General features: G+C 34.4%; 2 protein-coding genes across 2 annotated transcripts in view; both read left to right on the top strand.

Annotated features, from left to right (window-relative positions):
* The first annotated feature begins 1,701 nt into the window (after positions 1 to 1,701).
* Positions 1,702 to 2,641, top strand: LOC123677833 (putative carbonic anhydrase-like protein 1). Its single transcript, XM_045614560.1, has 2 exons — positions 1,702 to 2,298; positions 2,351 to 2,641. The coding sequence occupies exons 1-2, from the start codon at positions 1,806 to 1,808 to the stop codon at positions 2,440 to 2,442; spliced, it is 585 nt and encodes a 194-aa protein (XP_045470516.1). The 5' UTR covers positions 1,702 to 1,805; the 3' UTR covers positions 2,443 to 2,641.
* A 7,675-nt stretch (positions 2,642 to 10,316) lies between these two features.
* LOC123678100 (cilia- and flagella-associated protein 47-like) overlaps positions 10,317 to 17,192 on the top strand; it is a 31,777-nt gene continuing 24,901 nt past the window's right edge. Inside the window, exons 1-6 of the mRNA XM_045614903.1 lie at positions 10,317 to 10,635; positions 14,375 to 14,532; positions 14,585 to 14,774; positions 15,650 to 15,937; positions 15,999 to 16,102; positions 16,301 to 16,398. Of these exons, the coding sequence (XP_045470859.1) occupies positions 10,387 to 10,635; positions 14,375 to 14,532; positions 14,585 to 14,774; positions 15,650 to 15,937; positions 15,999 to 16,102; positions 16,301 to 16,398 (1,087 nt within the window). The 5' untranslated portion in view covers positions 10,317 to 10,386. The remainder of the gene's footprint in view (positions 10,636 to 14,374; positions 14,533 to 14,584; positions 14,775 to 15,649; positions 15,938 to 15,998; positions 16,103 to 16,300; positions 16,399 to 17,192) is intronic.

Raw genomic sequence — 17,192 nt, 5'->3', positions numbered from 1 at the left:
TACGCATGCGCATTGAGTCTTATATTAAGGATTGTCTAAATTTGAACTACAGGCCTTCCTCACTTCATTTAAATACAGGCGACCAATTTTTATTTGAGGATCCTTCATTTGGACAGATATTTGTTTATGTCTAATATTTGCCGTCGTTATTCAACAAGAACTAACCTATAAATATTTCCAGCTGAATAGGTTAACAAAATAATGAAGAAACCTTTTTGAGGAATTTGAATTTTAATTCTTGATTTTGAGCAACTGTGAGACCCATTATTTCATTGAAAGAAAATAAAATTACAAAAACATGTATGATTCTCAACAACAGAACTTTGTCAAATTCAATTTAATGAGTCTACTGAAAGAATTTAAAAATAATTTTGGTAAATCCTGAATCTAATTAGAAATGGAAACCTACCTTTATAATGTGGTTTTGTTATAGAATACTATTCATTTTTCATACTGAATATTATTTTTTTTTATTTAATATAAGTAATTTATTCAGTGATTTGAGTACACCGAATAGGAAAATGGGTTGTTTTGAAAAAAAAAAAAATCTGAGTACTCTTTTATAAACTGGGGAAACATATTATATAACAAGCAAATCACAATGTAGAACCAAATTACTTGTCAGTAATGTTATTATAAAATTATACGGTAAGTACACTTTCTTCAAAATTATCATAACATAATTTTGTTAAACAATATAATCTTCCAAAACTGTTGGTTTTACATTAAAATAAATACTTGATTGACTTCCATTCAAATAGGTACATAAAGTAGACTGATATTTTACACAGTGCATTATTTTATGATGCATACTTCGTCGACAAATTTGTCTAATAGTTCCATCGATAAAATCCCAGATGTTTGTTACAGCTCCTCCCATATTATGAATTGGTAGACAAAAAACGAGTTAAGGTGATATATAATTTAAGTTTCTACTCTACTCAGCTACTAGCTTACCTGTTCACACAACAGATAACTATTTCTATAAAGCCACTTATGTGCATTCAAATTAACTTCGAAGTATCCATGATTTTCCACAATGAAATTTGCAGTTATAAAAATTAACTCCGATGATGATTGAGACTTAGATCAAAAACTTGTCAAGTCAACTAATTGATTTGGTTTTGATATATTTTATTTTCTACACCGACTGTATCTATTATGAAAAATCAATTAGTCAATATCCTCATCACTGGACCTCGTTAAAATTGCTAACGCTATTTGTTCTTTCATTGTTGTTTTTGAAATTTTACCGAATAAATTATTTGATTGATCAGATCAAAAAATAAAGGTGGCAAAATACAAATTTGTCAAATTCGAAGATATGTCACTTAACTGACTTTCATTAATCATAAATCATGCGTTTCAATAACTCTCTATTGAAGAGGCCATAGGACACTAAAAGGTTATTCAATGAAACAAAATTACAGTAAAATTCTGTGACAATTTGAATATTTATATCAATTTAAATTGATTTTCTTGATTCAGCAGTTCTAACGAACAAAAAACTATTCAAGCTCAAAACATCATGAATCGAATACCTTTCATTACAAATTTTTTTTTGCTTCAAATTAAAGGAATATAATTTAATAGACGTAGAAATAACAAAATTACTGTGAACAGTTTCATTATCAATGTCACGTAGTTTGAATAGATAACATTATTCTATTCAACCAATCTCTGTGATCCTATCGAATTGAATAGAAATATTACATTTTGACACCCATACACATCAACAAATAAAATGTCGTTCAAGAAAAATTCTCAGTGATTCAATTAAAATCGAGTCAATAAAAACCTGGAAGATGTCAAACAAACCCTGCTCATGTGGTGCTAAAAAAGGAAACTCATCTGCAATATCTTCACCCATCAACATCATCGAAAAAGATGTAAAACCGGCTCCAGATGAATACAAAGAAGCCTTCGAAATTACCGGCCTGGACAAGATGCTGTGCACCGAAATCAAAAACGATGGAGAACAGATCATGCTGAGGATTTGTCCTAAGCAGAGCCCTGTTATTATCGGAGGGGCACTCAGTCACTCCGAGTACATTATCGATCGTATCGACTTTCACTGGGGCTCTTCCCATACCATCAACAACGAAAGATTTCCACTGGAAACGCACATCTTTATGTACTGCACTGAGTTTTCAGGAATCGACCAAGCTATTGAAAAGGAGGGCACAGCAGCTCTATCTATTTTATATGAATTCTCAGACATAACAAGTTGTGGAATCTGCAAATTGATTCCATTCGTGACTCAAATCAGCAAATGCGTGGACAAACCAATTCCTTATTGTGTGGTGGCATTGAAAGACTTTTTACCGGAAGATAAAGCAAATTTTTTCAGGTACACAGGATCCACAACTTTTCCGTCCTATCAACCTGGGGTTGAGTGGACTATTTTCCAGGAGAAGCTGCCTATTACCAGGATGGACCTAGGATTATTTACAAATATCTGTAACTCATGTGGAAATTTGATTGTGTCAAATTTCAGACCGGTACAACCGATTCCACCAGGAGGAGAAGTGTTTGTTGTTTCAGATGGCAAAGATTGCGTGTGCTCCTCGAAGAAATAGGCATACCTGCAGTGATTCTGTTCTAAAGAAATTGATAAAATAAAGTTTACTGAGAACCCGTATATTACATATAAAAAAACAAATTTTCACAATATCACTAATATTCAAAAGGGCTAATTAATTCATCGAAAAAAAAGGGCATTGACTTTGTCGATTTTTTCTGATATCTTTTCAGCTTGACGGCAATGGTGACCAGTTATTACATCCAAGGCTTCCAATTTTGTGCACGTAGAATTAATGGTACTTCATTTAGATATATGAAGTTTTTTATTAGATTAGAGAGTTGTCTTAATTTATTCACTAGGTAGGTATATCTCATGGAAAATAAAGAATAAATTGAAAACATATATTAATATGACATTCATAAACAATTGATATTGGAATCATTAGAAATAATGGGCGCGCGTTCAGCAGAAAGATCGGTAGCTCTGCTACTGATAGGCATCAGTTTGGTAATGTTAGTATTCTCTGGACGGGTGTTTCTTTTCTTGACAGCAATGACAACTGTTGAGTCTGCTGAACGCGACCATCCGCTACCAAAGATGGCGACCGCTCCGTAGCATTCAGCAGACAATTTAGAGAATATTGATAACTGTTTCACAACTGTTGAGTCAAACTATAATTTTTATGGACATATACATTTCCATAGCAACCAACCATTCCAACAATTTCGAAATCTATCAACTTTCGTTTTAATTTATCACTACAGAAAAAAAAAGATTGTGGGAACTTTAATAATTTGCAAATAAAATTGCCTACATATTAATTTATAAACAATCGAAGAAGTGTGAAATTGAAGGAAATTGAAGAAATTAAATAAATAATAATATAATAAGAAACTAAGCCCAAGAATATTATAAGTTCAATAGAAGGTAGAAAAAAGAAAATGAAATTTTGATAATCGATATAATGGAATTTCAAGGAAATATTCAACTCAATTCAAGAAGAAATTGAATAGCAAATAATATAAAAATGGTTTAGATAAATAAGTAGTTATGTTATTGTTATACATATATTATATCTGTTCATAAAAAAATATATATAATTCTAAATTTGAATACTCAACATTTATATTGTGTGACTAGAATCCAGCCCAATTTTTAAAATTATTGGTCGAAATCTTATCAATTTTAATTAAATATTCTATTCTAAAATATAAAACAATATAGATGATCCATAACAGTACATATCTTCACAAAGCACTCGTCTTCATATATTTTATTTACACCTGAGAAAGAGTAACGTAACGCCGGGACACCTTGTATAACAAAACAATAAGGGACATTGTTATATACTGAGAGATATATTTAGGACCTGTTTTTATGAACTTTTTCCATTATTAAATTCATTTATGCAGGTAGAACTGTCTACTGAAATGTCATCCCCTAATTTTGAGGTAACTTCCGAGAAATTCAAAGTAGAGATTTTTCATATCAAATCGGGACGCTGACGACAGTAGCAAAAACTTCCCCCGAAAGCTTCGTAGTCCCATAAACGGCAAGATATATCCGAAAGACCGTTAAATCAGCCTGTATCCAACTCGGATAAAAAATCTTGACCGCCCAGAATATACGGCAGTTCGAATCTATTCCCTGATAAAAGTAGGGAGCAATTAGTCCGGTCATAAACACCCCAAGTTGTGCAACTTTGGCAATATGTCGGGTTCAAGTGACTCTCGGGTTTTACGGGGGGTATTAATGCCCTCCCGGGGGACAAATTCAGCTTTCGCGTCTGTTTTATTCATATAGGGGTGAACTTTCTGGTCTGACTATAAAATAGAGGGCTCTCTATGGGAGGCTTCAGTTACTCTTCCTGCTGCGAAGTCATAAAAACAAGGGTCAACAAGTACTGGAGTCCGGAGTCAAGAGGCCGTGACGAAATAAGAATGTTGCTTTGAAGACTCTATACGGGATGAGAATTTTTTGTTGCAGTTCAATTTACGGGGTTAGGGCCGTTCAAATCAAGCGACTAATTAGGACTAAGCTAACGTTTCGTCTATTCATATATTAAAACTATAGAGGCAAGTTCATTTAGTCGAATAAAGATTAGTAGGTACAGATACCTAATATTGAAAATTACAGTAACACTCCGTTAAATGTATAAAAACTAAGATAGACCGATATAGACTAAAAAGTCTATTACAAAATAGCAATCTCCGAGGCAATCACCGTCAGAACAAACTGTTGAATTAGTATTATCTTTATCCACTACAAATATCATGTTTATACACTGTGTCCGCAAAGTATGGAACAAATTAATATCCAGCTAAACAGACCATTTTAGGAAATAATCCTGAAACACGTCGATTTTTGATTTTAATTTACCGTATTTCAAAATAATTATCTAATAGACAGGGTGAATTACTTTCGAGTAATGACGTCACCGTAATTTTGTCTCAACTTTCTGATTACTCTAGCTGAGCTGATTCCAAAAATGTATCACATGTTGATTCCAATTGGTACAGGGTGGACAAATACAATAGTTTTGTGTGTGCTCATAAAGTAACGCGTAACATTCTTTATTAGTTAAATTAACAATATTATCAAAAATACTTATTGTCTAGCGGCAATTGGTTTGAATTTAACACCCTGTAATTTGTTTTTTTTTTAGTTTAATAAAAATGAGCTGTTTCCAAACATGTTTGGTGCTTGTGGTCTAGCAGACAAAGTATGAAAGGAATTATTTCTCATCAATTTAAAAAAAAACATAGTCGTCTAGTCATTAAAATTTAGTTACCCACCGTTGTTTTCCTAGATTAGGGCTTTTTTTTATTTTTTTATTTTTACTGATATTTTCGTAACCTTTGAATAGTTGATTTTCTGAGTCTAAATACTTGTGTGATTCTTTCATTTGGGGGCACTCAATATTCTACAAACATTCTTGTTCGACATATTAGAAAACAAATTTTGACGTCGTTTTTTCGCTCCAGCGCAGCGAAACGAAATTTTGGTGGCAACTGTTGAACTACGAGGCGTGTATTTGAAGTAAGGTCTCCATTTATTTTTTTTCACATTAAAAACATTTATTTACTAAGTTTTGTAAATTGCTGTAAAGCTTGAAGTCTAAGCTATTTTTCTACGTAATCGCCATTCACTTCGATGAGCTTCCTCATTCATGCGACAAACTTTTGTATCCCCTATTCAAACCACGATCCCGCCGCCTCGCGCAAGAACGCAATGGCCGCTTCATGAACTTCTTCATCGTTCGCAAATTTCATTCCTCCTAGATGAATGAATAGAGTCTCTACTGCACACATCTTGGAGTTTTTCGGCCAACTCATTGAGAGTCAACCTGCGATCTTTTAGCACAAGCGCCTCAACTTTCCGCACTGTTTTGTCCGAGTGTGACGGCCTGCCGCTGCGCTCCTCGTCGTGAACGTTTAGTCGGCCAGCAGAAAATTCTCTACACCATTTTCGAACGTTCTTCACGTCCATACATTTCTCACCATACACTTCTTCCAATTGACGATGAATTTCTATTGGTGGAGTTTTTTTTTTGAAAGCAAGAACTTAATGACTGAACGTAACTCGCACCTGGCGGCAGCGACAACTAGCACTTCCATTGCAAATGGCTACTACGTCAAGACAGAGCGTCCTAATGAGCTCCACCAGGTGTCGATTGGTGGAGGGGGGGCCTAACGTATACAACAGTGTTGCCGGATTTAATCTAGCGCTACTTGCGGCAATACAATGGCCTTGCAGACCTTACTTTAAATACACGCCTCGTAATTTGAAAGTTTCGCTTTCGTTTAGTCGGTAAACCAGTGGGAATAAAATGGATCGACTAGTCTCAATTATTTGCTAAACTAAATTTTCATTGTTCACACACGATGAGTTACTAAATTACTCCCACTCGACTAAAATACTAAACTAATGCGAACTATCCTTTAGATCTTGTTTATCGGTCCTATAATTGGCGATTTAATTTTATGCAAATCATTTCAGTGGTGTTTCTCTTCTTTCCATTTGTCTTATAATCCACCATATTTGTTGAAGTATAATATTCTGTAAAATGATGTTCTGCAATGGTTGTTGTATTTTCCTCATCCATGAATCTCTCATCACAATCATACCTACCTATGTTGTTCAGATTGCCCTATGTAGTATTTTGAGCATACCAGGCAAAGTATTCTATATCTATATACCAATTCAGATTGGTTATCTGTTAATAATAATAATAATAATATATATTTATCCTTTAGACCATTATTACATCATATACACAATATCAATTATATATACAACAGCAACAACTATAGGTATAGGATATGTCAAATACAAAAAATAACCTAAATTAAGCTAATTTATCTTCCGCATATATTCATCAACACTATAAATACATTTAGACAACAACAATTCAGAGAGTGAGGTCTTGAATATTTTCTCATCCTTCAAATTTTTCAGTGAAGCTGGCAAAGCATTGAACAATTTGACCCCCATGTATTTGGGACTTTTTTCAAAGGCAGAAATGGAGTGCTGAGGTATCACAAAATCATTAGAAGACCTCGTGTCATATTTATGACAAAAATTATTCCTATTAAATGAACTCAAATTGTTTCTAACATAAATCAAAATCTCCAATATATACAAACTTGCCAATGGCAACACTTTAAATTTCTTGAACAAAGATCTACATGATGTACGGCTTGATACACCTGCCACATACCTTAGCGCTTTCTTCTGAAGTCTAAAGACTCTTCTCCAATGTACAGAAGCCCCCCAGAACAAAATACCATACAATATTCTCGATTTGAAGTGTGCATTATAATATAAAAGGCATATATCTTCATCAGTGAGTTGTTTCAATCTGAACAGGGCATAACAAATCCCCGAAAGCAATCTACACAATTCATCTAAATGCTGTTGCCACGATAGGTTCGCATCAATTATGACACCCAAAAATTTTGCCGAATGGACCTGTTGAATCGATCTATTTTTGACTCTTATCAGTGAACTTTTATTAATATATTCAGCTGTGTTTTTAAGTGTGAAGCTAATAAAGGCAGTTTTATCGGTATTTAGAAATAGACGATTGCTATCGAACCATTCAGACAAACCATGTAAGCGCAATTTTGCCCTTTCTACAGCTCCATTCGTGGTTAGGTCAGAACATAGCAATGTATTGTCATCTGCAAACATTGTCAAATCGAGAGGACAACCCATGATGTCAGGCAAGTCATTCACAAATAGGAGAAATAATAGCGGTCCCAAAACTGAACCCTGAGGTACACCGCACTCCACATCCCGGAACGAAGATCTTATTCCGTTAATTTCTACCATCTGTACTCTATTTTTTAAATAAGATTCAATTAGCTGATTTACGATACCTCTAAATCCCAAACACTTCATTTTATAGAGAAGTAAATCATGGGGTACCAAATCAAATGCCCTACTGAGGTCCATCATGACAGCAAGGCACTTGTTCCCATCATTCATACTTTCATAAAGTCTTTCAATAAAATTCATAATTGCCGATTGTGTTGACCGTCCCTTCCTAAATCCATGTTGACAGTTGGACATTATAGTGTGTTTTTGAAGGAACGACAACATTCTGTTGAATATAAGACGTTCATAAACTTTTGATATTGTCGACAGCAAGGATATTGGTCGGTAATTTTGCGCTAACTTCTTCTCACCCTTTTTATGTACCATTCTTATTTTCGCAATTTTCAGAATATTCGGATAAACTCCATCAGATAAATATCTATTTATCAAAATGGTTAATATTGGGACAATATATGGATAAATATTCTTCAAAATATTCCCTGTTATTTGATCAATACCTGACGAATTCGATTTCTTTAAGTCATGTATAATATTAAAAACCTCGGACTCTGTAGCTGGAAAAATAAACACCGAAGAACTCACCCTATTGGTTGGCTGTTTGTCCGAATTTTTATTTGGAATCTTATCATTTATTTCCTGTATTATATTAATAAGATAATCATTGAAATAATTAGAGACCTGGCAAGGATCATCCACCAACCTGTCACCAATCAACAATTCATGTTTATCATGTCTTACTTTAACAGCCGAACCTATATTCTTACCAATCATTGCCCAAACAGCCCTTGATTTGTTTGAAGCCTGCCTAAAAAACTTAGCAAAGTACTGTCTTTTAGCTGCCAGCAGAATTTTCTTATATAGTCTTTTATACTTATTATAGAAAATAATATTCGAAACTTCAGGATTTGAACACTTAAGCATATACAAATGCCTAAGCATTTTAGATGATACCCTAATACCGCAGGTTATCCAGGGCTTAGAATTCACCCTCCTAACAGTTGTTTTCTGTAATGGAAAAGATACATCAATGTAGTAAGAAAGGACACCTACGAACTCATGAAATGCTTCATCAAGAGAATCTGCATTCTGTACACCTTCCCAGCACTCCTTAGAAATATAATAATAGAAAGTGTTATAATTAGGCGAGTTGAAAATTCTACAATATCGTTCATTATCATTATTCAAGGCTTTTTTAGTATTAAGTGTTAATATCTGAGAAGTATGATCAGATAGTCCATTTGCACATACCTCTGACTTAACTATATACTCCCTATCAATATTGCTACACATATAATCAATGCAAGAGTTAGATTGAGCACCATATCTGGTAACTTCGTTAGTAAGGACACTAATATTATATGATGATAATATATCCAACATCTCACTTTTATAAACAGAATTGCTAAAGAAATTCAAGTTCCAATCGCCACATAATATAATGCTTCCACTGTCCAAGGACAGCTCTTCCAAAATATGATCAAGCTCTACAAGAAATTGCTGTAAATTCTCTAAAATAGGTGATCTATAGACTGTCACAATCTTAAGGTTTGTGTCATTAGGAAATAACAACTTTAACAACTGTTGTTGAATCTTTTAATTTAGAAAATAGAGAACGTATCGCTTTCAGATTATAAAGTGATCATTTTGTTGTTGATTTCTCATTAAGGCTTCGAGCGATATTATGATTGAGATCCGAAATAAAGGGAAATCGAAAGTATCGTTCTCTTTGGTCATTCGGGCGATTTTACGGCTCAGCGTTAAAATGTTTATATTCATTAACTACTTTATTCATGAGTGAGTTGGGATAGTTATTCATCCACAATATTTATTCAACTGTAGTCGAATATTATTCGTGAAATTAGTTGGGACTAAGGCGCTGTGGAAAAAGTAATTGACTAGAAGAATCGAAACCGTGTGCGTCGCTCAAGAACAACTTTGAATATTGCTGCTGTAGCCCGCAGTGTTGACGAAAACCCGAGATTATCGATTCCTCGTCGATTTTGGGATTTATGATATGATATGATTTCTTTGGGACCACGTGAAAGATAAGGTATATATCAATGCTCCAAAATCGATTCAAGACCTCAAATATAGGATTCGTGAAGTTATCAAGGACATAGGTTCAGCTGCAAATGTGCGAATTGGTCATGGAATATTTCATGAGAAGGATATGGTGCTGCAATCGTAGCCGTGGCGGTCATTTGGCTAATATCGTTCACCATCGTTGATGGTATAACTTACCCACCATAATAAATTAAACATTCATTGATTTCTCTTGAAATATTTATTTTTTATATCATAATGAAACAACTTATCCTTTACAATATATTCAGCAATGTTCAAATATAAAACGAAATAAAATGTGAAAGAAACAGGGAACCGATTCCAAAGTTTTGTTGATTCAATATATTGTTTGAAAGCTTAAAATTAGTTGTGAAAAAATTGTGAATAAAGTCTTTGTCAATTATGACATATCAATCATGTTATATTTTTTTTGATTCCTTCAAATATAACAAGTCTCGATGAATATGAAGAGAGATAATCATTCAGCTTTGAGTCTACTTGAAGAGAAGGAATTGAAAAGTTTAGTTCAAACAGAGGTTCCGATAGCGATCGACGAAGATCGAAATGTTATAGAAGATATCGAAATACTTCCACCAGTGATGATTTTCGTTGATGCTTATGAGGGAAAGGAGTTTTATAAACGACTTACATTGAGGAACATAGGTAGTAGAACTGCCTCTGTAAGAATTGGTGCCCCAACTGCAAATGTGAGTTTTTCCTATATAATTTTAGAGAACATTTTCCCATGAATGTACTCCTCCGATTTAAAGAATCTCTCCTAAAGTATTTTCCTCAATAAAAAAAAAAATATAGTTCAAAAGATTATTTTGAAAATTGTCTGAAATTTCAAATATATAACATGTAATGTAACATGATGTAAGTCAATGAGGTAATTGAACTGAATTTCGAATATCATCATGAAGGATCAAGGATCAGGCACCAGAATGAATGAAAAATGGTAACCGATTGCACCGTTTGCCTAAACATTGATTAGAAATTTAAACATTGAAATGACGTTTATGGCCAGTTGCACCATTTGCCTAACATTGATTAAAAATTTAGTAGTATATTATTCAACGAGCGGTAATGTAGGTCATAACTCACGCAGATGAAGTTTGCAGCGGGTGCTGTAATGCATCAAGTGAGTTATGACTATTTTCGCAAGTTGAATACTATACTTTATTTACGACTTTAACAATGAATACTAAAATACAAGAATAGAGAAAGAACTTTATTGATAAACCTCAAAATTATTGAAGTGACATTCCTCCCCTCCCAACTTTACGATTTCTCTTGCACCACGTTTTAAATGACGTTTAATGTGGCCTAATAACCGATTATAACAAACAGGAAAATTTAGATGTTTATTTTCCCGATTAGTTTTCAACAGGGTTCTGCGCATAGACCTCATATCAATTCGATAATAGGTTTTGGTAATGAAAGCTTCCATAGTGTGTGCAATATATCAATAGGTATAAGTAAGAAAAGCACACTTATTTTAACAATTTTACCTTTTGGCAATCGATTTCGGTTTTTTTAAACCATCATCAGCTTAAAGGTACAATTTTTAGTTATAATCTTCAATATATAATAATTCAGGCAAGAACACAAAATCAACTCACCGTATATAATACAGTGGACTCTCGTTAACTCGAAACACCACGGGACCAAGATTTTTTGTCGAGTTACGAATAGTTCGACATAGCCCTAGTAGGAGTTATACAGGTCATTCTTGATTAAATTCGACTTACAGAGGTAATGAGATATAGAAGTAAACCGAGAGGTATAATAAGAGTAGATCGTACATTTTTGATGAATTTACTGAAAAATAAATTGACAATAGAAAATTTCACAATGAAATAAATCAACGTGTCTTTGTGTTGACAAAAGTCAATTGACATATTCTGAATATTTTCAGGGTTTATCTGATGGAGGAGTCTGATTTAGAATCTAAAACGTTAAAAGAGTTAATTAATTCATAGTGTTATTGTTCGTTTCTTTTTTTTTGAATTTTTTTTTCAGGCACGAGCCTGAAAGGCTAGTGCCGCAAACACACGAGCGAGAAAAGGACTTTCTCCACATGTAGCACACTATACTTTTCCTACAACTGGACAAATTTAAATGGTCTTGTTTCAAATCAAAATGGCCTTCGTTGACAGTATGTGCTAATTTATTGCATTTCCATAGAAACGATTCAAAAGCCCAATTTAATTGGTCTACCAAGCGAGGTGTGGGCAAAGTGCCGTGAGAATAGTTATTTATAATACAAGTGCAGAAGGCATTGATATTCTTCCACGAGTTCAAAATTCAAAAACGAGCCACGAAGTGGCGAGTTTTGGAATGAACGAGTGGTAGAATGATCCTTCTGTACGAGTATTATACATTATTTTCTCTAATTCATTGCATTTTCATTGAAATTAATGAAATATTTCCATAAATATAATTTAGTGATTTTTGCATTGAAAAATGTTGGTTGGAAGAACTGATTTCTTTAAGGCAGATTGATGAATTGACAGATAAAGCCGTTGCGGAAAGTTCGGAGTGCCAACATAGAATAATAAAATATAACCATGAAAACAGTGCGTTTCTGATATATTCTCGCACGATTTTGTTCTACAAGATGTGGAAGAATGAACGGAATAACCACAGAATTAGAGAAATAATATTCCACACAGTATGAGCAATACATAGGTTTGAAATTGAGTAAGCTATGAAGAATACGCTACTTTTCATAGCAGTTGTAGAAAAAGGTATTTCTTCAACAGAAACAATATAATCTACAAGCATTTTTAATTAAATGTCTTTTGAAAAACGTAGTCTCGAACGGAAGTATAAGTCAATTCGAGTTATCAACTGTCATGTTTTCAATGTTAATTTACCGAACATTGAACCCTGACATTGAAAAAATGACAGAAACATGATTCAGAAACAAGGAAATTGGATGCCGTACGAGTTGAAGCCAAGAGATGTTGAACGGCGTTTGTTTGCTTGTGAACAGCTGCTTGCAAGGCAAAAACGGAAGGGATTTCTGCATCGCATTGTGACTGGAGACGGAAAATGAGTTCATTACTATAATCCCAAGCGCAGAAAATCATGGGGATATCTCGGCCATGCTTCCACGTCGACGGCCAAACCGAATATTCACGTTTCCAATGTCTTATACAGCGTAGTGTATTATGAGTTGTTAAAACCGACTGAAACAATCACTGGCGATCGTTATCGAACGCACATAATGCGTTTGAGGCGAGCATTGAAAGACAAACGGCCGCAATACAACGAGAGACATGATAACGTGATTTTATAGCATGACAATGCTCGACTCCATGTTATGAAAGTGTTCAAAACATACTTGGGAAATCCTAATCCACCAGCCGTATTCTCCAGACGTTGCTCCCTGGGACTATCACTTGTTTCGATCAATGGCACACGGCCTGGCTGACCAGCACTTCCGGTACTATGAAGAAGTGAAAAATTGGATCAATTCGTGGATCGCTTCAAAAGATGACCAGTTTTTTCAACGCGGGATTCGTATACTGCCTATCATTCGATGGGAGAAAATAGTAGCCAGCGATGAACAATACTTTGAATCATCAATGTTTAACCAGTTTTTCACAATAAAGCCTTGAATTTCAAAAAAAAAACGGCGGAAGCAAAGTTGTATACCTATGAGACTTCAAAACTTTTCGACCGTTTTCTGCAATTCAAATTCATAATTTACAATTTACTAAAGTAAATTGTTCAATGTTGAACGGTTTCTCAGTAAAAAAAATAATATTGATGAAATCGCTTCAGAAAAAATCATATTTATCGAATATTTTCTTGAATAAAATAGATACGCTATAGGTATCCGAGAATAAGTGAAGAACACTCAATGAGCTTTTAAGCGACACAATATACAAGCAAATAGAACGAATAGGTGCGATGAAATCAACAAAACACATAAACCGTTGGCGGCCATATTTATGACGTCACTGCTATCCCCCCACTATTTCTAAACATTATAACAAGCAGTTTCGTAAACTACAAAATGCTCTGAATACATCTATACCTGTTGTAGGTATACAGAAGGGATATCGATGAGATGTCTCAAAATCTGGTCGTGGCCAGTGTACCACAACGCTGGTTCCCAAGTAATATGGTGTGCAAAGTAGACATAGCGATAAAAGCTACAAATGCAGTATTATCATAACTTTTGAACCAGGGAACATATTATTTGAATAATTTCTTTATTTTGGTTTCCTGAATTTCTGAGTAGTTGTTTATCTAGAAACATATCCATATTGTTAACAATTGGTTTATCGTAAAAAAGCTAGTACCAACGTAAAATCAAGTTATAATCGCAACGGTGCAAACAGTGCACCAGGAGCTTCAATACATAGCATATTTTGCTATTTAGCTAATAGTTTCGAATCGAAATCACCCCCACACTATAATCTTGAAATCCAGACATTCAGACTCAAGCCGATGAAGAGAGTCTACCGTCTACCAGCCGGCCTATCTCTGTCAAGAATGATTAAAATGAAGTATTCCAGAGCTTTCGCAGTACATGACGCCCAAATTTTCATCTATATTAATTCCTCCGTAGTTCTGTACCCTCTAACCATGTAAGTCCAGATGATCAGAATTTGAGAGAGTCTTAATAGTCATCTTTGTCAGCTTCCTAAATCAAGCAAAAATAGTTGTTGAACCAACGGAGGTAAACTTTGGAAGAATAGATGCAGTGAGTAGCGTAGTAGCTAAAAAAGTCGTTGTCAGAAATGATGGAACCAAGAATACAGCTTTTTGCATCGATCTTGGAAGAAATGAGTTGGAGCTTATTGTAGAACCTACCAGAGGCGTTTTACAGGTAAGTAATTGCCAAAGTGAGATTGAGCTAAGATCATATTTTCCAATCAATTTGAACTTTTCTGTACTATTTTGTTTCATAATGAACAAAAGGGATATAAATAGATGTTACTATAGGTGATAGTGGAATCAATAGAAGTGATAGATCTACCTCACTGAAATAGTATATTGTGCAACAAGTGGCGAAAGTCCAACTTTTCTCGCGAGTTTGGAAGTTTGTGGCACGAGCCTGAACGGCGAGTGCCGCAAACACACGAGCGAGAAAAGGACTTTTTCCACTTGTTGCACACTATACTTTTCCTACAACTGCACAAATTTCAATAATTCAAGTAATGGACTTGATTCAAATCAAAATGCCCTCCGTTGACAGTATGTGCTAATTTATTGCGTTTCCATAGAAACGACTCAAAAGACCAATTTCATTGGTCTACCAAGCGAGGTGTGGGCAAAGTGCCGTGGGGAATAATATTTCCAACAGTATGAGCAATACATAGTTTTGAAATTGAGTAAGCTGTGAAGAATACGCTACTTTCCATAGCAGTTGTAGGAAAAAGTATTTAATTCTAATCCATAATATTGCAACATGTATGCTGGTTTCTGCAGATGATGAAGTATAATAATTTGGATACTTCATAATTCCCATAATATCTTCATGAACTAGTCTTTAACCAGTAGTAACGTTCTCCTTAAGCGGGAATTTCCTCATTTACAGCCTTGAAATTCGGGTTAGGTGCCACAGTGCACATAAACTGTTGTCTAACTCTCTTTCGTAAGAATGACAGTTGAATAGGCGTTTTGGTTTGGAAACTACGCATTGAGTCATCATCAACATCTTAAGATATTTTGAGATATTTATAGATTCAATGAGAATTTTAGGCAAGCGAATCAGTCACATTCAAATTGGAAGTAATGGGTTTTCACGAAGGGCCATTCGAGAAAGAATTCTGGATCAAAACTGCCCCACCGAAACGTGTAACTGTTGTAGGGGAGTTCATAACGCCCAGGATTATATCTACGTATCCTAAAGCATACGCAGACTTCAGCATGGTCATATTTCCGAGAATATACGTTGGACAAACTACTACGAAAACACTGATGGTAAAGAATATTAGTTCTTGCGATGCAATGTTTTGTATCAAGGGAATTAATAAGAAGAAACACGTGGTAGGTTTTATATATGGCTTCAGAATTACGAAGTGTTCCAGTGGAATGAATCCTTTTTCAGCTATATCAGGAAGCCGCCCAGGATAATGTACACTTTAGATCTTTTCGCATTCATCCATTGGAGGGGAGAATCGGATCCCAACAAACTACAGTTGTGGAAATAACGTAATATAGAATTATCATTCAAACAATTATTTTTCTTGAACATACCTTATTCTTTGAAAATTCTCAAATTTTTTTGACGAATCTGTTATAATACCCAAAAACCCATACAATGCGAGATATGCAAAACGCATTAAAAACAATTTTGAACATTCAAAAAGGTTTTATAACCACAATGAACGAGATCCCACTTCTTTTCAGCTATGATCCATTACCTACCTCTGAAAACCATGCAGTGTGTTTTATACAAGTTATAAGAGTCGATTGTACGGACGTCGACGATTCAGTTGTTATGAGAGGTGAGTAATTTTTTCCTAATATTCCAAAAAACTATATTCGGAAGCTTAAAAAATTATACGTTATACCATGTTTAATCGTAATTAAGGAATTGAAAGATGTGGAATACTTACCATCGAAAATCATTTTTGTATGTCATCAGAATAATAAACAATTTTTGTAGCAATTAAATAATACACCATATCATTTTGAAATGCCCAAGCCCTATTGAAAGTATAAAAAATAGTCAACAGATAATTTCGAATGTTTGTATTGTAGTTTTAGAACGTTATGCTCTTAATGAGAAAAGCTGATCAGAAGACTCTGGTCAATGCTGGTTCCCAAGCTATAGAGAGTTCAAAAATAAATTTATCATAAGTTTCGAACCAGGGAACATATTTGAATAGTTAATTCGCTATTTTTCATTTATCACTAATTCTCCACACCAAGACGAATGTTTTCTTATGCCTATTTTTAGGATTACTCTTCATATTGTTGTGAAAGGTATTTTTTTGCTATTCTATGTAGTTTTCTAGATTGCATTAATCTTTCTGTTGAAAAAATTTCTGAAATTGAATTCTCTGATCGAGGTACTTTCAGGCCAGAGATCTCCATTTGTGATGGCACTGAAGCCTTCTTCTGCGACGCCTACGCTACATACCGAGTTGAAGCCTTTCGTGTTCAATTTTCTCACTTCTATCAAGTTACTGTCTTTCAAATTTGATAAAGAAGCCTTCAAATCATCAACTGTAATATCTGGTCCTTGTATTCGACCAATATATAGCCATTTTCGATTCATCTTCTGGTTGTTTAGTAC

The sequence above is a fragment of the Harmonia axyridis genome, chromosome 4 (assembly GCF_914767665.1).
Source record: "Harmonia axyridis chromosome 4, icHarAxyr1.1, whole genome shotgun sequence".
NCBI classification, from domain to species: domain Eukaryota; kingdom Metazoa; phylum Arthropoda; class Insecta; order Coleoptera; family Coccinellidae; genus Harmonia; species Harmonia axyridis.
This window is presented reverse-complemented; position numbering and strand designations above follow the sequence as displayed.

Excerpts from the sequence above, each read along its gene's own strand:
- LOC123677833 (XM_045614560.1), top strand. The coding sequence starts at position 1,806 with ATGTCAAACAAACCCTGCTCATGTGGTGCTAAAAAAGGAAACTCATCT. Across the intron at positions 2,299-2,350 it reads GGACAAACCAATTCCTTATT|GTACACAGGATCCACAACTT; the intron begins GTGTGGTGGCAT and ends AAATTTTTTCAG.